The sequence below is a fragment of the Pelophylax lessonae genome, assembly GCF_965119305.1.
Source record: "Pelophylax lessonae genome assembly, chromosome: 3".
Classification (NCBI taxonomy): domain Eukaryota; kingdom Metazoa; phylum Chordata; class Amphibia; order Anura; family Ranidae; genus Pelophylax; species Pelophylax lessonae.
Genome location: NC_138770.1, coordinates 543,980,821 through 544,002,492, shown reverse-complemented (window position 1 = coordinate 544,002,492; position 21,672 = coordinate 543,980,821). Strand labels below are relative to the sequence as shown.

The 21,672-nt window shown below is 39.6% G+C and overlaps 1 protein-coding gene across 1 annotated transcript in view; it reads left to right on the top strand.

Annotated features, from left to right (window-relative positions):
• The window catches only part of ACSS1 (acyl-CoA synthetase short chain family member 1), a 243,539-nt gene that overhangs the window by 101,389 nt on the left and 120,478 nt on the right, over window positions 1-21,672 (top strand). The window contains exons 4-6 of the mRNA XM_082252543.1: window positions 7,724-7,899; window positions 16,313-16,465; window positions 19,289-19,436. Coding sequence (XP_082108669.1) covers window positions 7,724-7,899; window positions 16,313-16,465; window positions 19,289-19,436 — 477 coding nt within the window. The remainder of the gene's footprint in view (window positions 1-7,723; window positions 7,900-16,312; window positions 16,466-19,288; window positions 19,437-21,672) is intronic.

The following is a 21,672-nucleotide window of genomic DNA, read 5'->3' as shown; positions in this document are numbered from 1 at the left end:
AAGGGGAGCACGGCGGTTGACGCGTTTCACGGAGTCTTCCGCTTAGTCGTAACCATGCTGTACAATACAAGACACTGCTATATATAGAGGAAAAGGCATTTCAAATAACATGTACCTCCCAGAATGTGCTTGATTGAGCCCACACAGCTGCAGATACTAAATCCCAATTAAGGGCACACAAACAGCCCAGCAGGAATTGTATGTTTGTTTTTGCTTCACCTTTTGTCCAAAAACGCATAGCAAAAAAGTTCTATAAATGCATATGCGAAAAAACTTTCAATAAAAATAAGGAAAAAACAGTAGTGATAATATAAAAAGGACAGCTGGTAGAAGTCAAAAAACGAACAAAAACAAAGTAAAGGGAGAAAAGAAAAAAGAAAAACGAAGGGGAAAAAAAAAAAAAAAAAAAACACAAGAAAAAGAAAAAAGAAAGAAGAAAGAAAAAGAAAACAGTAAAACTGAAGCATATAGATGTGTTCATACCCAGATGGAACTATGGTATAAAAAGAAATGGTGTATAATATAGTCATGAAGAGCATATATGTGTAAATATATAAGTGGTACACATAAAAATAATAAATGTGTAACCACAAACACATACATCACGTCCATATAGCATATGAAACAAATCGAAAAATGGGGGGGGGGGGTGAAATTGTACACATATGTAGTAGGTATGAGCACAACCCCCAAAAACGTATAACCCCATCCATTGAGTGGTATATCTGCAACTGTGTTCACATACATAGGGCAATCCACCCAATCGAAAGAATATAAAAATAACCAATGAGATATGTAAGAACACTAAACATTACCATAAAAATAATAATAAATACATAAATGCATAAACATAGAAGTCCTGTGTGTCTTTATCAGCATAATGGTATTAACTTTTTGCATCTTCAACCGGTTGTGCGGCTTTTTGTGCTTTTCCATTTGCTGCTATCAGGACTGCGGATCCGTGCCTGCACCTGGGTTGGATGTGTTTGGAACTATCCCCTCACTTGAGCGGTTCTTTTCCCCCTTGACCGTTTGTTGCTGTTTCCGCTTTTGGATACCGGCTCGGTGAGTTCCCTTTTATATATGTGAGCTACTATAGACTTGACATTTTTGTATCATTATACCACTCAGCCGGAGACATGGATGAGACTGTGAATGGCCGATCACTTAGGAAACATGACGCTAACCCCCTCAGAACAGGAGCAACATCTCTCTTGAGAGAAGACTCAGATAATTCCTCGGCCCCTATGGACGCTTCTTTCAGAAAACTGGAAAAACTAATAATTAAAGAGATTAAAGCCTATTGGGAGAAAACTAAGCTTGCGGAGTATGTAGAGGTTCAGCGTATCCCTCGTGGCTTGAGAATTAAGAAATTTCCAACGTTTGATCTTTTCAACCAGGATCTCAAAAAATTGTGGACAGATACTCTTTCTACTTGTTCTATTGAACTAATGAAAATAATCATAACATCTAGAACCCTGGAATTAAAAAAGCTACAAGAGGATATAACAATGTTACAACAGGAGCTATCCACTTTTAAAGATTTGCCTTCATTTTTGGAGTTTGATCAGAATCTTAGTGCTAGAACTGACAAATTTGAAAAGGAGATCATGAATGGCAAAAAAGAAAAGTTTCAGCGTGATAAAGTGGATTATGAAATGGACAATGTATATGTGTGGAAAAAATCGCAGCGATGGAATCGCCACCAATTTAAGAAAAGAGTGAGCTTTTCCGATCCAGAAACAAGCGTCATAGAGAGTCCCTATGGTACACCTGGCTCGGATAGCTCTCCTGATCATGCTCAACTCCCTAGATCAGGAGGTACACCGTACAATACCCCTTTTTCAAAAAACGGTCAGAGAAGGGAGAAAAAGCCCCAGAAAAAGAAAAAACCGCAAAGAAAACAAGGAGGGGAGGAAAGAAGCACCGGAGGCCAACGGGATCACCACTATTCATTGCGAGCTCAGAGGAAATAAAACATGAGGATGAGACAAGCAACAATGTGATTAATCTATCACAAAAGATCCTAACCATGGGGGAATTGAGCCTTTTATCGAAAGGATTGAACTTTTGCCCTCATACACATTTCAATCCGTTTTCCACGATCTTGGATATTAATAAATTTGTCCGGAACTTGACCTTGCGCAAGCATTTTCTGAAGGATGATACAGCTTTACAGGTTTCTCAGGATGTGGACAATGGTTTGGGTGGGGATCAACCTGTGACAACATTGGGGGATAATGGCCCAGAATCACCGAGATCTTTTAGAGAACATTGTGCAACCATCGATCTGGAGGACTTAATGATGGAAAATCGAGATGCTGTACAGGAGAAAGAGGATAATGTCAACAAAGTTTCATTCAAAGTACCCTCATATTTTTATCCTGTTCAGTCACGGGTACCCCAGATGGACACCTTTCAAAAACGAATCGAAGAGGACATTTTTGAACTGAAACAAACGGTTCCCAATAAGGTACAGGTGAGAAATGACAATCTGAATGTACAGGAAAGGAATGCTTTAATATCTTTGATGGAGGATGACTCTATTGTTATTAGGAATGCGGATAAAGGGGGATCGGTAGTCATATTAGACAAAGGTGAATACAAAATGGAAGCTCTCAGGCAATTGTCTGATACGGATACATATATAAGACTAAGTGGTGACCCCTTGAATAGGTTCAGAGCCATTTTGCGAGAGCTTATTGATAGAGGTGCCTCTATGGGTATCCTTACCCCTAAGGAGTCTGATAAACTGATACCGGAATATCCCATCACCCCAATTTTTCATCACCTCCCTAAGGTGCACAAGGGGGTACGCCCGGTTCGGGGGATGCCCATTGTTGCTGGCATCGGGTCTCTCAATGAACGACTGGGAGAGTGGCTTGATGGCCAGCTTCAACCCATTGTGCACACTCTACCCAGTTACCTAAGAGATACTATGCACCTCTTAAATATCACCAGTGAGATTTGTTGGCAGCCAGATTACCAGTGGATGACTTGTGATGTAGTGAGTCTCTACTCTTCGATTCCCCACAATCTAGCTCTAGTAGCTGTACATTTTTCACTTACCCACTATACTGATCTGGCTGAGGTGGCCAAGACATACATTTTGGAGGTCTTGGAATACCTCCTTGGGCACAATTATTTCATGTTTGATGGGGTTTACTATCTCCAGAAGTGTGGGGCAGCCATGGGGGCTATTTTTTCACCCTCCCTGGCCAACCTTTACATGGGGTGGTGGGAGAGGGTCCACATTTTTGGAGATAGTAACCCCTACAGGAATCAAATTGTCATATTCTTTCGTTATATAGATGATTTGATCTTTATCACTAGACAAGGCCTTCCTTTTGACCTATTTTTGGAATATCTTAATCGCAATGATTACAATCTGGCATTTACTGGCCAATTCAATGTTGATAAGATTGATTTCCTAGATGTTACCCTTGAGCATCGACAAAATCAGGTGGTCACTAGCCTATATAGGAAACCCTCAGCTGGTAACAATTTGTTACATGCTGATTCCAGTCACCCATTTCATACTCGAAAGGGTATACCGGTAGGTCAATTCCTTCGTATCAGAAGGATATGCAGTGACTTGGACGTTTTCAATAAAGAGTCAGCACTTTTGTATAGACGCTTTTTGGCTAGGGGTTATCCAAAATGGACCCTTGACAGGGCATACTCTATTGCCCTTAATAGGGACAGGAAAAGCCTCCTTACACCAAAGAGACATTTCAATGAATCTAAGACTTCTGGCAATAATGGCTCCATTAATCTCACCATCCCATACAGTTTGGAATTTAACAGGATCAAACAAATTATCAATAAACATATTCCCATTCTGTATGGTGATAAGGACTGTGCCAGGATCTTAGAGGGAGGAGTGAATATTGTCGCCAAGAGGGCCAAAACACTGGGAAACCAGTTATCCCCAAGTCTGTTTAGCACTACAATTAAAAATACATCAGAAACATGGTTGCATCTGAAAGGTAATTTCCGATGTGGGGCTAAGGACTGCATTACATGTCCCCATATTCTAGGGGGTGTTAACTTTCAATCCTCTATTGAGAACAAAACATACAAAATCAACAGGTTTTTTAATTGTAACACTACATACCTTATTTATCTCATTACTTGCAGAGAATGTTTTGTACAATATGTGGGTCGCACCACACGAAAACTTAAAGACAGATTTAGGGAACACCTTAGTGATGTCAGATTGAGGAAATCCACGAATGTGGCCCGACATTTTAATTCAGAACATGACGGTGATCTGTCTTTGATATCGGTCCAGGTGATCGAACGTGTGGTTGCTCCTGTAAGAGGGGGCGATGTGTTCCGCCTTCTGTGTAAGCGGGAGGTTTTCTGGATTCATAAACTCCAGACCCGCTTACCTGGCGGTTTAAACTTTGAATGGGATGTTACTCACTTTTATTCCCAGTAATGATTCATGTATCTATTCGTGGGTACATACATTTAACTATACATACAGAGAGGGCTACCTGTATCCCATACGCATACATGGTACATGTTTCTTTGATTGACCATTCTATGTCTTAGTGTTTCTTTGTTTCTTCTTTTCTCCTCTTTTTTTTTCCTTTTTTTTTTTTTTTTTTGGAATGCATGTGTTCTTTGATATATATGCATGTTGTTCCGTTCGGCTTGCCTCCATGGCTATATATTTATGCAATGTGTGGCTGACTCCTTTATGGATATTGATTGTGCTATATGCACGGTGGTTCACACATATGCATGCTATACTCTGTGTTCAGTATGATCTAAGTCGACATGTACACGTAAGCATATATATATATAAAAAAATTGTTTTTTTTTGTTAGATCGATGTGGGATATGCCTGAGATTACCAATGCCTTGGGTATATATCCATTTACATGTCCCTATTTTTATATCTTTATAGGGGATAATAATACCATTATGCTGATAAAGACACACAGGACTTCTATGTTTATGCATTTATGTATTTATTATTATTTTTATGGTAATGTTTAGTGTTCTTACATATCTCATTGGTTATTTTTATATTCTTTCGATTGGGTGGATTGCCCTATGTATGTGAACACAGTTGCAGATATACCACTCAATGGATGGGGTTATACGTTTTTGGGGGTTGTGCTCATACCTACTACATATGTGTACAATTTCACCCCCCCCCCCCCCCCATTTTTCGATTTGTTTCATATGCTATATGGACGTGATGTATGTGTTTGTGGTTACACATTTATTATTTTTATGTGTACCACTTATATATTTACACATATATGCTCTTCATGACTATATTATACACCATTTCTTTTTATACCATAGTTCCATCTGGGTATGAACACATCTATATGCTTCAGTTTTACTGTTTTCTTTTTCTTTCTTCTTTCTTTTTTCTTTTTCTTGTGTTTTTTTTTTTTTTTTTTTCCCCTTCGTTTTTCTTTTTTCTTTTCTCCCTTTACTTTGTTTTTGTTCGTTTTTTGACTTCTACCAGCTGTCCTTTTTATATTATCACTACTGTTTTTTCCTTATTTTTATTGAAAGTTTTTTCGCATATGCATTTATAGAACTTTTTTGCTATGCGTTTTTGGACAAAAGGTGAAGCAAAAACAAACATACAATTCCTGCTGGGCTGTTTGTGTGCCCTTAATTGGGATTTAGTATCTGCAGCTGTGTGGGCTCAATCAAGCACATTCTGGGAGGTACATGTTATTTGAAATGCCTTTTCCTCTATATATAGCAGTGTCTTGTATTGTACAGCATGGTTACGACTAAGCGGAAGACTCCGTGAAACGCGTCAACCGCCGTGCTCCCCTTTTCCCCCCCATGTCTCCGACTGTTTTGGTTTCATCTTGGATGATTTTATCTTTTTGCCTGCAAAATAAATTTGGATTTTAACTTTTTGCATCTTCAACCGGTTGTGCGGCTTTTTGTGCTTTTCCATTTGCACATATGGACAGCAACATTGTCAGTCTGGGAGGGGGTGGGGAGTGTGAGATGTACTAGCAGATTTAAATACACCAACAAATTGAAGTCAAACTCCATTTAACACTTTAAAGCAGTTGGGATAAAGGTTTTACATATATGAAAAAAAGCTAATCAATATAAGCTCCCCTGCCAGTAGTAAATTACTTGTCTCATCCCTGTACATATGGAGAACAGCTGTTATTGAAAAACAACAGACTTGCTGGCTGGTTCACCAGATGAAAAAAAAAAAGAAAGAAAGCCTAAAAAAGAAAAAGTAGCCATCACATCTAAGAAATGATAAGCTGCAGTATAATAAAGTTTTCTTTTGGGTTTAAAACTACTTTAATAAAAACAAAACAAACAATAAAATCTAGAAATCTTCAACCAATATGGCAATGAATGACATTTTTACTATTTTGTACTTGTCAAATTGAAGTATGTGTACATGTATATGTGTGTTTTGGTCACAAACCTGTGAGAATAGGGCCATTGCATGCATTCCTTTCCATAAAACCAGATGTAATCTTATCCTAATGAAAAATGATTTACACAAGCATATTTTTTTCAGTGTGGATCATATTGTGACACTGGAAGAGAAAAAAGCTCTCCTAAACTGAAAGGAAACATTTTACATTGTGCTTTATCTCCCTACTACTCTATATAAAATTAGAATTATGTAGTATTCCTGTACTCATATTGTGGTGTACATATCTTGAATGATGATAATGATGAGCTAGGGTTATAATACAGTCCTAGTATGAACTGAGCAAGCCCGCCAAAAAGCTGTCACCTGTACTGGGCCAATCATATGCAGCCTGGACATTCCCTGCCCCACAACTGCACATATACAAGGGACTTGTATACATGTGGCTGCGGGGCAGGGGATACCTCATCCACCTATGAGGTATTCCTTCCCTCATCAACTAAATCATGGGTGTCCAACCTTTTGGCCCCTCTGGGCCACATTGAGTGTAGAGAAATTTTCTCGGGCCGCATATAAAATATATACTATAGTTAAGGTGTATAAGTAATAAAATGCCCCCGCGCGGCTGCACCCCCCCTCCCCCCCCCTCCCGCACTAATTTTACACAACTAGAGGATGATCAAGTTAAATGGAATCCGTATACGGAGGTTTACTTCTTCTGAGAGATATTAAAGGAACACTCTAACCACCATAACCACTTCAGTGATTTGAAGTGGTCATGGTGGTAGGAGTCAGAAACACTGCACATGCTCCCCCCGCCCCCCTCCCCTCCGAGGCAGCCTCTCCCTACCGTTAGTTGGAAGCCGCTGTGGCCATACCCCCGACCCGACTTCCTTCCTCCCCAGCAAAAAAAAAATTGTCAGGGGGCAGTGTGCCGCATTGCCTGGGGTTCTGGGCTGCATGTGGCCCCCGGGCCGCAGGTTGGACATGCCTGATAAATCAAAAGCTGAAGATGGGCTTCCACCCACATAAACCTCCATAGTTAACAGAAAAATTATTGCGTCTCGGCTATTCACATCTACTTTTTCTGAAAAGTCTGTCCTTTCTTTTATACGGTAGCTTGCCTTTCAAAACAGCTATATCAGAAGTAAAGACCTATTACATGGAAATGAGTCATGGAGATGTAATTACATGCTTCACATTGAAAACACTGGGCACATTCTTATGTAACTGAAACCTATTCCTTTATTTTTTTCTGCATATCCCTTTAGTATATTGCAAAGTTTTGTCATGTTTTGTTCTGATATCTGTCCAATCTTTTAATCTCAATAGCAAGCTGCAAAGCCGTCATCACTTTCAACCAGGGTCTGAGGGGTGGAAGAGTGGTGGAACTCAAAAAGACTGTGGATGAAGCTGTCAAGAGCTGCCCTTCAATCAAACATGTATTTGTTGCTCAGAGGACAGAGAACAAAGTCCACATGGGTAGTCTTGACATACCTCTTGAAGAAGTACGTTATTTCTGAGTATACTTATACCATGAGATATGAAGCTTGATTTACTAATGTTTGAAATAAAATGAAGTGATGTGCACCTGTGGGTACATCCAACATTCAGTCATGTGCAGAAGAATTTAGCATATAATGGCGCTTTTCCACTGCATGGAACCGAACGGTTCGGCTCGCTTTTGTGCTTTTCCACTGCTGATACCGCATGTTACGGTGTAGGAACGGTTCGGTACGGTTCGGTACGGTACGGCGGCGCTTTTCCACTGCATGGAACCGAACGGTACGGCTCTCTAAAACAGTACCACCTCGATTGTGGTGCCAAGAGGTACCATACCGGTACCATATCCCACAATCCTTTGCATGCAGTCACTACTAGCCACTGATTGGTAAGAGAATCATTGTTATCCCACCCACTTAACTTTAGTACTACTTTAGTGGAAAAGCAAACCATGCCATACCGTACCGAACCGTTCCAACACCGTACCATGCGGTACCAGCAGTGGAAAAGCAAACCGGGCCAAGCAGGGCCGAGTAGAGCCGAGCCGGTACTTGCAGTGGAAAAGTGCCATAAGTCTTCTTCTTCACCAAACTGGAACATAATTAACATCACTTCAACTTTTGTCCCAGAAAAGCAAATCAGTGGCTCATGGTGTATATGTGCATTTATTTAAACTGGAACTGTATTGGAGAACAGGTGCCCATTTCATGATTGCCACCCACCTGCTTTAACCCAATAAAGAGGTAATATCAAAGGCTTTTTATTAATCACCTTTTCTTAAAGACGAATCAAAGCATATATCTCCAGCGCGCTATGGATTTTGAAAATAACATTCAATGGTTTATTAACCACTTCAGCCCCGGAAGGTTTTAATCTTTTCCTGACCAGGCCCTATTTTGTGATTCGGCACTGCGTTACTTTAAATGACAATTGCCCGGTCGTGCGAAGATGTACCCAAACTAAATTTGCGTCCTTTTTTTCCCCACAAATAGAGCTTTCTTTTGGTGGTATTTGATCACCTGTGCGTTTAGCGCTATAAACAAAAAAAGAGCAACAATTGTGAAAAAAAAAACAATATTTTTCACATTCTGCTATAGAACATTCCCAAAAAAAAAATTTAAAAATCTAAATTTTTTTAACATTTAGGCCGATTTGTTTTCTGCTACATATTTTTGGTTAAAAAAATTGCAATAAGCATATTTTGATTGGTTTGCATAAAAGTTATTGCGTCTACTAACTACGGGAAAGATTTATGCCATTTTTATTGGTGTTTTTCTTTTTACTAGTAATGGCGGTAATCTGCGATTTTTAGAGGGACTACGACATTGCAGTGGACACATCGGACCCCTGACTGACATTTTTGACACTTTTTGGGATACCAGTGACATTACTACAGTAATCAGTGCTAAAAAATATGCACTGTTACTGTAATAATGCCATTGGCAGAGAAGGGGTTAACTCTGTGGGTGATCAAAGGGGTTAATGTATGCCTATGTACTTACTAACTGTGTGTGTGTGGGGGGGGGGGGTTCTGTGACAGGCACAGACAGGTCGCAGTTTCAACTTAGCTGAAACTGCTGATGTGTCCCTGCCTGTCTCACAGAAGATCTGCCTGCTTTGTTTACATAAGCAGCCGGGTCTTCTCTCCGTTTCCCGGACGATCGCGGGAGGAAGGCGGCAATCGCTGCCTCTCCTCCCACAACCCACGGCCCGCCTCCCGCTGTATCTAAATACTCGGAATCACATGCACTCCAGTCACGTAGTACTACGTGACTGGATGCAGGGGAGCCACACTGCGCATTAATATTACTGTTGGCGGTCGGCAAGCAGTTAAAGTAAACGCATCACAGCGGTGAAAGTGCAATGTTTCGAAGCCACATAGGACCCCTTCATCAGGCATGTGATAACTGCATAGTGTAGTGTTGAAACATTTAAAGTACCATCTACCAATCACAGAACAAATGTTTCTACACTGCACAATGCATCTATCACGTGCCTACTGTAGGGGTCCTGCGTGTCTACAAAACGTTTCACTTTCACCACTATGATGCGATCATTAGTTTCAAGATTCTTGGTGTGCTGGTGAGATATGCTTTGATTTATGTTGACACCAGTTTCCACATGGCAGCTGCTACAGCGCCCATTTACTTAGGGACGTCTCCAGGAACATGTGCATTGGGAATATTCTACATTTTCTTGAAGATGGAAAAATGATGAAATGTCAACACATTTCTGTCTTGTTTTCTCAAAAGAACCTTGCAGCTTAATGTTTAGACAAATCTAGGAAGTTAGTGGCTCTGCTTGAACACCGATTATCCCTGTGGCTAAAAACATGTGAATAGTCATTTGGCATTTAGTAACATGGCTGGCAACCTCTGTAAACAGCTGTTGGTTTAGAGCCACAGAACAGGTAATAGGTTTACACAGTGTCTGTATGGACTACCAGCTTTCAAGAATAAGAAATATTGACTTGCATATCAGATTGCTTGAATGGAAGATTCAATTGTTTCTTTGCTTTTTCAGAGTTTGTTGTTCTCATATAGTCTCTTTCATTGCCTCTTCATTAGTATCTGCCAGTTTTGTTAATGGATAGCCAAATATGTTTCAAATCAGGCCACTAAAGACATATTTTTGGTTGCAAGTATCTTGCTATGCAACTGAATTGGCCATCCATAATAGTGTCTGAACCCAACAAATATTGATTTGGGAGACATATTTATGTACCAAGTTGTTTGCTGTATTACACTGTGTCCCAAAGACAAGTGATGGTAGAACTAAGGGTGCCGCCATTTCTGACTTCATTTGTAAGTTTTAGGCTCCAGGGCTTTGATGCCGATCCTAATTTTAGTTCTTGCTAACCCGGAACTAGCCAATGTGTATTGGCTGCTTGTTCCAGGTCAGTACCTCACTAGGATTAGAAGCCAAGGATGCCAGGTCAAGAGCTTGCATCATTAAAACAAGTTAGGTTTCAGACCATCTAAACCTTCACCCCTTCCTAGCATTAATTTGGCCTACAAAACTGATCCCTTTTAAGGAGGCAGATGTGTCTCCAGTATACTATGATGTTGTATGTATCTGGAGAGGTATATCATTCAAATACAAATTCCGGTCCAATGCATCATTTGTAGTCTTCTCGCTAGTTCTGACTTTCCTCCTGTAATCTATATACCCTATTTGCATTGGTAGGTTATTCACCACTTTCAGAAGAAGGGGGTGGAGTGTCTCCATTCATAGATAATTTCTAAATATAATCCTTCACCCAGTGAACAATAATGCACACTGCAAGTGTTGCACTTCCTTAAGTTATGTGAATATTCAAAGTATTTGACCTTGATCATGGAAGATCATGTGTTTATATGCCCCATCATGTACTGTCAAATAAGTGCTCAGTGCTTAGAGACTGTTGACCTTAGCGAATTACCTTTGCAGTTAAATAGTAAGGACCATAGCTTTACTATATTGATTGCCTGATGACAAAATTTTTGCAAGATTTTAGGAGGTCCCTCAATAGAAAACTGAATTTAGATCACCAGACTTCCTTCAAAACATCTTTAAAAAACCACCCCAGAGATTCTGATCTTCTACAGTTTGGCGACAAGTCATGAATATTGATGTTCCTATCACATAGACCTGTCCAACACATGTCAATGGCTGCTGACCCATTTTTCCATCTAAATGAAGATACCTACCTTGTGATCTTGAATAGTTATTCAAAAAGTCAATTAGTAATCATCTCATCAATGCAAACAGACTCTAGAGACAACAAACCTTAAACGTGGTGCCCTTTGATGGCTCATTGTAAATGTATGGGTCTGTGAGTCACAGCCTTAGATTTCTAATATTATACTCATGATACTGAGGCGATTCCACAGATACTCTGGCTTCATCTCTGTCATATTGAGCTATCACATCACGCTATTCACACCGATTATATAAATAATCCACTCATTCTTGCTCTAGCAGTTCATTTTTGTAAAATCTGTTTACAATTATCAGTTACCCATCCACAATGAATCAGCGCTTGTCTCGCTAAATGTTGATCCAGGGGGTAAATTCCCAAAGCTATATATAGCACAAAATCCTGGCAGTACTGTAATATATGTTTCAGTATATAAATATGGTGAATACAAAAATATAATAAATTAATCCAATATATGACTTTTAGTGATAAGTGAGAAAAAGGTGAATGTTATTCATAAGTGCACAAGAACAAATTGGTACGTGAAACGATAATAAAATAACCACAATCAAAATAACAATCAATAAATGAATAAATGAAAAAATAGTAATAATAATCGTGGGGTGATGATAATAATTAGTCCATGTGCAAACAAAGTGCAAAATTAATACTTGAAACAGAGGGGTGAATCTTGTGACTCTTCACAACAAAAAGTTTTGGTGACTTTCGTGGAACTTCTACAGGTAAACCGTGCCACTAGAAGTGAGCTATATCCTAATATGGGTGCAGTGGCCGCTCACCTCCACAAACACCTTTAAAGGCATTTTAGTGATAGTAGATCACTGGACCAGTATGTCTGCTTTTCCTCTGATGGGAATCTCTAATGAAATTTCAAGGGTCTCCTTTAAATGGATGTTGTCCGCCTCATTCAGTAATGCCTGTCTGTCCTCCTCCACTCCTCCTCCAGTGCACTCAGAAAAATGAACAGGCACTCATTGGGAAGTACATAGGGTTTATTTATAAAAAACAAGCATACATGACTTACAGTTAGGGTAAAATCAGTTCAGTACCCGCCGATGTGGTAAACCTCCGATACTTCCGGTCTCGGCCGTAGACCGGAAGTGACGTCACCTGGCTTCTCCCGACGTATTGCATCACTCAAACACGTGACTTTATCAAGTGTCACGTGTGTGAGTGACGCAACACGTCGGGAGAAGCCAAGTGGCGTCACTTCCGGTCTACGGCCGAGACCGGAAGTATCAGAGGTTTACCGCATCGGTGGTTATTTTATTATCATTTCACACACCAATTTGTTCTTGTGCACTTATGAATAACATTCACCTTTTTCTCACTTATTACTAAAAGTCACATATTGGATTAATTTATTATATTTTTGTATTCACCATATTTATATATTGAAACGTATATTACAGTACTGCCAGGATTTTGTGCTATATATAGCTTTGGAAATTTACCCCCTAGACCAACATTTAGCAAGACAATCGCTGATTCCCCCCTTTTCTTTCCTCTTATCCTTGCAATAAGTGTTGACACTTTAGAATTGGCTGCCAGTTTCAGGAATTTTGGTCCAACTACACAGTTACTCTTACTTTTTCCTATACCCCATTGGCAGCGCATTGGCTTCTTTCTGTACCCATCCACAATGTAGCCATGTATTATGACCCTTTTCCTCCTGCATAAATCCTTTATCTACTGATTGAAGTCGCCATTAGGAGCTCTCATATTTATATCTTTGTGGGTTTACTTTAAGTTTCTGACCTACCTAAAAATGTAAGCCTACCAATGTCTTTATCTGTAAACTGTGCTTTTAAAAACAACCACTATTTCCTGGATATACCAATTGTATAGAATAACATACCAGAAAGCATTCTGTACTATATTAAGACACATACAGCTTATGGCCACGTGTACTTATGTAATCTGAAAGGCACGTTGGAACTTTAGGCATACTGGTAGCTATTGCATTTAATACAGTAGCAGCAAAGAGCAGCTCATCAGAACTATTGTTAATTGATCCGGTGGATGTGTGGGTAAATTCAATAAAGTTTGGATAGTTAATAAATATGTACTCATTCCATACTGTGATATAAAAAAATGATCTCTCTTTTTTTCTGTTCTCTATCTTTGTTATAAGTGATACATTTTTGCTCTAAAATGAAAGTATAGTGTATTGTGAGCATATAGCATGACTTGTTTTTACAGTGTTTACCATTTTTCTTTTTCAACTTTACCAATAATGGTGTAACACAACCTGTAAAACAAATATAAAGTGAACACATATAAATCCAAAAATCTAAAAAAAGTCTACACATTTATTTTTGACATAACACAGTCCACAAAATTTTCAAACCACCAGTGAAACTGACGTATTCATTTTCTCATTACATATCACCCTTGCACCACATGCAATTCACCTCCTGTGAACCATATATGCTCACCTCCAATATTTGACCCCAATAAATTAAGGTCACTAGATTTTGCCCCTTCATGGGCTGTATAATGTATGGCTCTTCAAAATGTTTCTCCTCCTCACCAATCTCTCCAAATGCATATGTTCATTAATGAAAAAAGAATTGGGACCAATAGTGTTCCCCGTACATTTAAAATCATTAAAAATAAACCTCTTAAATGATACTCACAAGCAAGTGCACACACAGTGCTATGTACAATGCATTACAAAATTGTGAGCAGCATCCCTCTCACCACAGGCTCTGTTGACCATGTGACGTATGACGTAACCATTGTGGCTCCACGTTACGCAATACATACATGTATTGGCCTCACTTCTTTTTTTTTTGCATGAATGAATGTCTGCATTTGTAGAGATTTGTGAAGAAGAGAAACATCTTGAGGAGCCATCCATTATACAGGCCATGAAGTGTCAAAAGCTAGTGACCTTAAAGTACAACTAAAGGCAAAACTTTTTTTAAATTTTGGGTGGAATGCAGAGGGTTTAGAATGCTTGTCAGTTTTTAGTGCTGCCTGTGCCTCCCTTAAGGAGATTCACCCTCTTTATTTGTCCTGTTTACTATTATCATTAAAAGTGAAAGGAAAAGAAAATCACAAACTTTGGGTTTCCCCCAGAAAAGTAATAGTGGGGAAATCTTCCAATAGAGACGCTAGTTCCGGTGACCTGGGGGTCCACCAGGAATTCCCTTAATTTGTAGGGATTTCTTCTCACTTCCTGTTTGGGTATGGGACAGGAAGTGAAGGTAAATCTCCCCGATGGGTCACAGATGGCAAAATAAAATCTGAAAGGGGTTATAACCCTCCCTTGCTCTATCAAAAATTGAAAAAAAAAGTTTTGCATATAGTTTTACTTTAATTTATTGGGATCAAATACGGGAAGTGAGCATATATGGTTAATGGGAGGTGAATTGCATGTGGTGCACGGGTGATATGTACTGAGAAGATAAGAGGATACATCAGTTTCACCTTGGAAGACAGAAAATTTTGTAGACTTGTGTTATATAAAAATTATTGTAGGGAATTTTTTGGATTTATATATGTTCACTTTATATTTGTTTTATGGGTTGCGTTACGCTATTATAGGTAAAGTGCATATTTAATGGGTGGAGTGGAATCATCTAACGGTGTTGAAACAGCAATCAGAGGTGTGTGTATTTTAGTTAGTTATTGACATATTATATTCATTTATTGTGTAAGACATTAGGGTGAGTGTGCTGATTGCTATTGCTTATCATTTTTCATTTTTATTACATTTTTACAATCTTCCCCTTTCTATTTTGTTGTTTTATTAAATGTGAATTTAATAAATGGAGATTTGTTGACTGGTTACTAGAGGCAGGGTAGATTGTCTACTCCAATTATAATGTTGAACCCAGTAACAAATTTCGAAAAAATAATAACACCTGCACAGGAAGTGAATTGTTTTCAATGAGTTAGTCGGAGCATAGACTTGAATTGTGAGAAGCACTAAAGTACAACCCTTATGTAGCACAGTAAAGCAGGAAAAAGAGCCTTCATATATATTAAATAAATAATAAATAAAATAAAAAAGTATTGTATGTACATATAACAATTACAGATTTTAGATAGAAACAAGATTTTATAAAGACTAATACATAATGTTAGGATTAGTAAGTGACACTAAACTCTGGTTAAAAAAATACATTCAATTATGTGTTCTAACTCAAAAAGTACCTTTTTTGATGATCTCAGCCTCCTCTGAATTTCCAAATTGCTTTTTTTGCTGCTGTGATCTGACTTCCTTTTAGAGGGTGGCTGCGGTCTTTCTCCATGATCCCACTACATGTAGGAATGTAGTCACCCTCTCTTGCTTGCGCCTGAGATGTGCTAGGGACTATGAGATTTTTAGTCTGCATAGATCAATGCACGTGACCGTAACTAACTTACACTGCTCTTTCCAAACAAATGAAAGTAAGAAGGAAAAGGAGATGTTCAGGAGCTCAAGGAGGGCATGAGAAGGTGGCAACAGTGGTGTAGTGGTTAGCACTTTCGCCAAGCAACAAAAGGGTTGACTCCAGTCTAAATTGGCCCTAGTATGTGTATGTATGAATGTGAGTTAGGGACCTTAGATTGTAAGCTCCTTGAGGGTAGGGACTGATGTGAATGTACAATGTTTATGTAAAGCGCTGTGTAAATTGATGATGCTATATAAGTACCTGAAATAAAAAATAAAATAAATAAACAACATGTGAGCAAATGTATGAACATTTTCTTGCTTTGATTTGCAGGAGATGGCTAGAGCAGATCCCATCTGTCCTCCAGAAGCCATGAACAGCGAAGACATGCTATTCATGTTGTACACCTCGGGTAGTACAGGGAAGCCAAAGGGCGTTGTACATACACAGGCTGGCTACCTTCTCTATGCTTCCCTGACACACAAGGTATGTACAGTTTATGTGATTGGTAAAAATGCATATCAGTGTAGATATTGTAAACAATATGACAAGTATCACTTCTATATTTTAACAGCATGCCTTAGTTTATGTTAGAACTTCCTCCTTTGCCTTTGTGTGATGTTGAGCCATCCTAACCACAAACACAGGCAATATGTTCAAAATAGAAGAATGTAAATTGGAATCATATTTGTACATATTTTCAAACTGGTGTTCAGTCCACCCAAACCTAATATTTCAAATGTTCGTTTTGCTTGTCAGCTAATGTGCTTGAAGAACATCTAATTGGCTCTTGGTGTGGCCCTTCCCTCTCATAGTCTGTGTGTTTCCTTACAACAGACTTACATTTAGGATTTATCAAAAATACATAATTGTATTAATTTGTGTTTCTTTATATCTTACTTGAGTTCATTGTGTAAATACAGTACCTATTTCTTATATCTCGTGAAACTCTGGGGAAATCTCTGCACTTGAATTCCTGGTTCTGCTCACCTGGTGTGGATATTACGATGGGATTTCACTCTGCCTGATAGATTTTTAGTATATTTTTTTGAGAGTGTGATAGGAGGAGCTGAAACACAAAGATGGGTGCAAACACCCAAAACCCCTAAATGAAATGGTAAAAGAGTTAGGAATTAAAGTGGTGAGGTCCCCAACACTCTTAAGAAGCTAGTGGCTGACTCACCACACCAGGTTCCACTTGTATGTAAAAACATTGGCAACCTTTCAAACGTAGGCAACCTTTCAGAGACTGTGATCTACCTCAACAACATGAAGGAAAGGAAAGATCAATAGAAGATGGGGAGGTACTAGATGGCACTCTCAAAAAAACAAAAAAAAACAAACAAACTATCAAGCGCCCAATAACAAAACGTAGACGTACCCCCCTCCCACTGTAGTGTCCTCTGCCCCCGATAGCAGTGTTCTCTGCCCCCCTCCTCCCCAGTAGTATCCCCCCAAAGCAGTGTCCTCTGCCCTCCTTTACATCACCCCCCCCCACTGTAGTGTCCTGTACCCCCTAAAAAAGTGTCCTCTGCCCCCTTTACATTACCCCCCCACTGTAGTGTCCTGTACCCCCCTAAAAACAGTGTCCTTTGCCCCCCTTCATATCACCCCTTCCCACTGTAGTGCCCTCTACCCCTCCCCATAGCAGTGTCCTCTGCCCCCCCCATCCCCAAAGCAGTATCCTCAACCCCCCCTCACTGTAATGTCTTATGTCCCCCAACAGTGTCTCCTCCTCCATACACAGGCTGTATAGGTGGCACTTCCTACCTGCCAGGGTGTGTACAGCAGAGATCGGGAGAAAGCATAGTGCTGGGTTGAAGGCAGGAGCAGGAGCTGCCGGAGTTAACATTTCATAAGCTGTTGATTGGTTGCTAGGACCGCCTAGCAACCAATCACTGAGCAGATCATGCCCCTGCCCTCCATTCAGCAGTAAGCTACCTCCTGCCCCCTGCTCTGCAGTGAACGAAAGTGGCGTCGGCTGGGGGGAGGCAGAGCCATGGTCATGATCCGCCTGTCGGCTCACCATGGTCGACCAGTTGATTGCAATTAACAGCTTGCCGACCATTGCTTTAAAGCATTAGTTCATTCACACAGAGTAGTAGCTGACAAGTTACTGCTAGCAATACTAGCAAATGGCGACCACCTCAACCTATAACTGGCCTTTCCTGCAAGGCACACATGGATGGGTTTCACATGTCAAAAAACAGCAAACAAAAATTCCTAGCTCACCAGATAACCAGCCAGCCTGTAACAAACCAAATTTTCCTGTCTAACAATTCACATTAAAAACAAGAGGTTTAGTTTGCACATATTTGCAAATATATGCTCAAGCTGCAGCAGCCACATCATGGTACCCCAGTGTACTGCAGTCCTAACTCTATAATTTTGATAGTCTCTCAAGTTGGAGCACATATATAATAATGGATAGATTAAGGGCAGGTATGCCTGGAGGGAGCCAATTCCTCAAGGTATAGGGACGCACTGGACACCCAACAATAGCACAATGGCAGCGAAGGTATCTAGTGTGTCCCCTTTACCGATTCATCAACAGTACAAACAAATTTCAACCACCCCAACATATAATTGACCTTTGCAGGATCACATGGAAAGGTGACTCATGTCAAAAAACAACACAAATTTCAAGCTCACTTACCAGCCAGCCTGTAACAAATCAAATTGCCCCTGTCTAACAATTCACATTAAAAAAAAAGGAGTTTAATTTGCACATACAGTACAAGCATAAGCTGCAGTGGCCACGTCACGGAACCCCAGTGTACTGCAGTCCTAACTCTATCATTTTGAGAGTCTCCAAAGTTGGAGCAGATATATAATAGTGTAGAGATTAGGGACAAGTATGCCTGGAGGGAGCCCACTCCTCCCTAAAGGTACAGGGACACACTGGACACCCAGCAACAGCTGGGTGTCCAGTGCGTTTGCTGTTTTTTTAAGATACTGCTAGGTCTGTTCCTTTGTGTAAATATAAAACTGGAAGTCTGTTGTGTGCAGTAAAACATTTTGAGGCACATTCACAACTTCATTCCTTGAAGAACAAACAATATGTAGATCCTCTACCATGTTAGAGTTATAAATGCTTGTTGGATGCTGGGGATTAATTGATATGACAATATTTTAGTATCTCTTGGGACTCTAACGGTGAGAAAGTACACTAGAAGTCCTGGTGTGGCCATTATGAAGCTCTCCCACTCTTCTTTTGGGGATTTTTGGATTTATTTTAGATTATGAAGAATGCATACATATTTGTGTTTTTTTGTTACTTTGTAAAGTTTCTTATTATTTTTTTCCCAGTATGTGTTTGATTACAGTCAAGGAGATGTGTTTGGCTGTGTGGCTGACGTTGGCTGGATAACAGGGCACAGCTATGTTGTGTATGGACCTCTCTGTAATGGAGCCACAAGTGTCCTATTTGAGAGCACTCCAACTTATCCAAATCCAGGTAACAGTTTTTTTTGTTTTGTTTTTTATTTATTTATTATTTTCAAAAGGAAAGAGACAATACACATATATTACATGCAATAAAAAACACATTGATTTTCCAATTATATATCATATCCCTTCCCTTGTTATTCCTCTATTTCCCCTCCCTCCCTCTCTTTTCTCATACTAATTATCCTTCTCTTGTTCTCCACTCCATTTAGTATATTCTCTTGTTTTTTTAAACTCCTTCCAATCTTCCCATATATCACCCCACTCCTCTGTCTAATCTTCCTCCCATTCCCTTATTCCAACGTTCTTATTCTCTCTACTCTCTGTACCCAATCTCCTATAGTTGGTGCTTCTTCTTTCTGCCAAAATAATGGTATTAATACTTTTGCGGCATTCATCAGATGGGGTATCAGTGTTGTTTTATTTTGCCTTACTGAATTTTTTATGCCGTGGAATAAGCAATACCAGGGTTTTTCGGGGATTTCTATTTTCGTGATGTTTTTAATTAGGCCTAGGATTTCCTTCCAATACTTACTATTTTTTGGGCATTGCCACCATAGATGGGCCATTGTACCCACTTTTGTACAACCTCTCCAGCAGTTTTTGATTTTTCTTTTTGGTAGTTATGGGCTTTATCGGGGATAATATACCATCTTGCAATGCATTTGTAGTTAATTTCAACTGTGTTCATGTCTACTGTAGAACTGTGTATTAATTTTAAACTTTTTTCTAGGTGAAAATCCTTGTTTCGTGTTCCCAATTCCCTCTCCCATTTATCGATGAAGGGCGGTACCACCGGTCCAGTCATATCAACCAATATTTTATATACCGTATTTATCGGCGTATAACACACACTTTTTTCCCCTGAAAATATAGTGCAAACAATGGGTGCGTGTTATACGCCGATATTTTTTTTTTACCAACGTGTGTGGGGGGGGGGGGGGAATGGATCGGTAGTCCGGAGGAGTGGTGTCAGGCTGGCCGCCCTGCCTCTCCTTGCCTTGGGACAGCCCTGCCAGCGTACCCTGCAGTTAAGAAAAATCCACCGCCAGCCCCTTTTTTTAGATCCTTCCTACGTTATATCACATTGCGTCTCTGTCATTTAAAAGCGGTGCCTCTAAATACCTTGTAAGTTTCCTTCTCTCTGTCTGCTCTCCTCCTCCCGCCCCTCCTTAGCTTCAGATTGGAGGAGGAGAGCGATCACATGCCGGTCATTAAACATCACAGGAGGAGGAGAGCTGTCACATGATCGGATATGAATGAACGGCGCTAACAAGGTATTTAGAGGCATAGATTTACATGCTTGTTCATTGATTCATCTGCATTACAAGCTGATATCCATTTGTTCATCTGCTGCTTGATGTTGCTATATCTCTGCCTTATGTGATCACTCTGACTGAGGGTCCGGTAAGCTTCTTGAACTCCAACAGGGTGACTGCTGTGTGCCAACTGCTCTTTTACACTGGTGTTGGACATCTTTTCTATATACATTTCATATGGACTTTATTTATTTTATTTATTCAGTTTTCTGTAATTTTCAGTATTTTATTTATTCAGTTATTGGATGAATTTTAATGTTCATATTTGTATTGGTGCTACCTTATATTTTTATATATTTACAATGACACTGACACAATGTAGGAAGTACCGTATCTATGAAAAGGGGCTGGCAGTAATTTTTTCTTTTTTACTTTAGAGTACGCTGGCCGGACAGGGGGGCTGTGCAGTGTAAAGGGGGGTTATAATAAAAGGGGGTATGTACTTTGCATGGGGGGAACTGTGTAATGTAAAGGGGGGCTATATAATGGGCTATGTACTATTATTTTTAAGTGTTTATAATCTTTCTTTCCTAAAACTTCCTTCCTAAAATGAAGGTGCGTGTTATACGCCGATGCGTGTTATACGCCGATAAATACGGTATGTTTGATACATTATTTTTATGTTTCTCGGAGGAGCAGATTCGCTCGAAAGGGAGCAAGTCCTCTCCTCTTCTTAACGGTTTTGGCAAAGAAGCCACAAACTGGCGGTAGCGCCATTCATCGATTTTCAAAAAATCCTTTTTCTGTTTTAAAGCCTCTAGTGTGTGTATTTGCTCTTTGTCCATAATATCTTTTAGACGTGTGTCCTCATTTCCTATTCACTTCCCTCCCGTTTTTTCTTCTTTTTTCTATTAACGGTGAATTGTATAGCCATTTATTTCTTTTGTGAATTAAATCCCAAATTCTAAGTGTTTGAATAGTAATTGT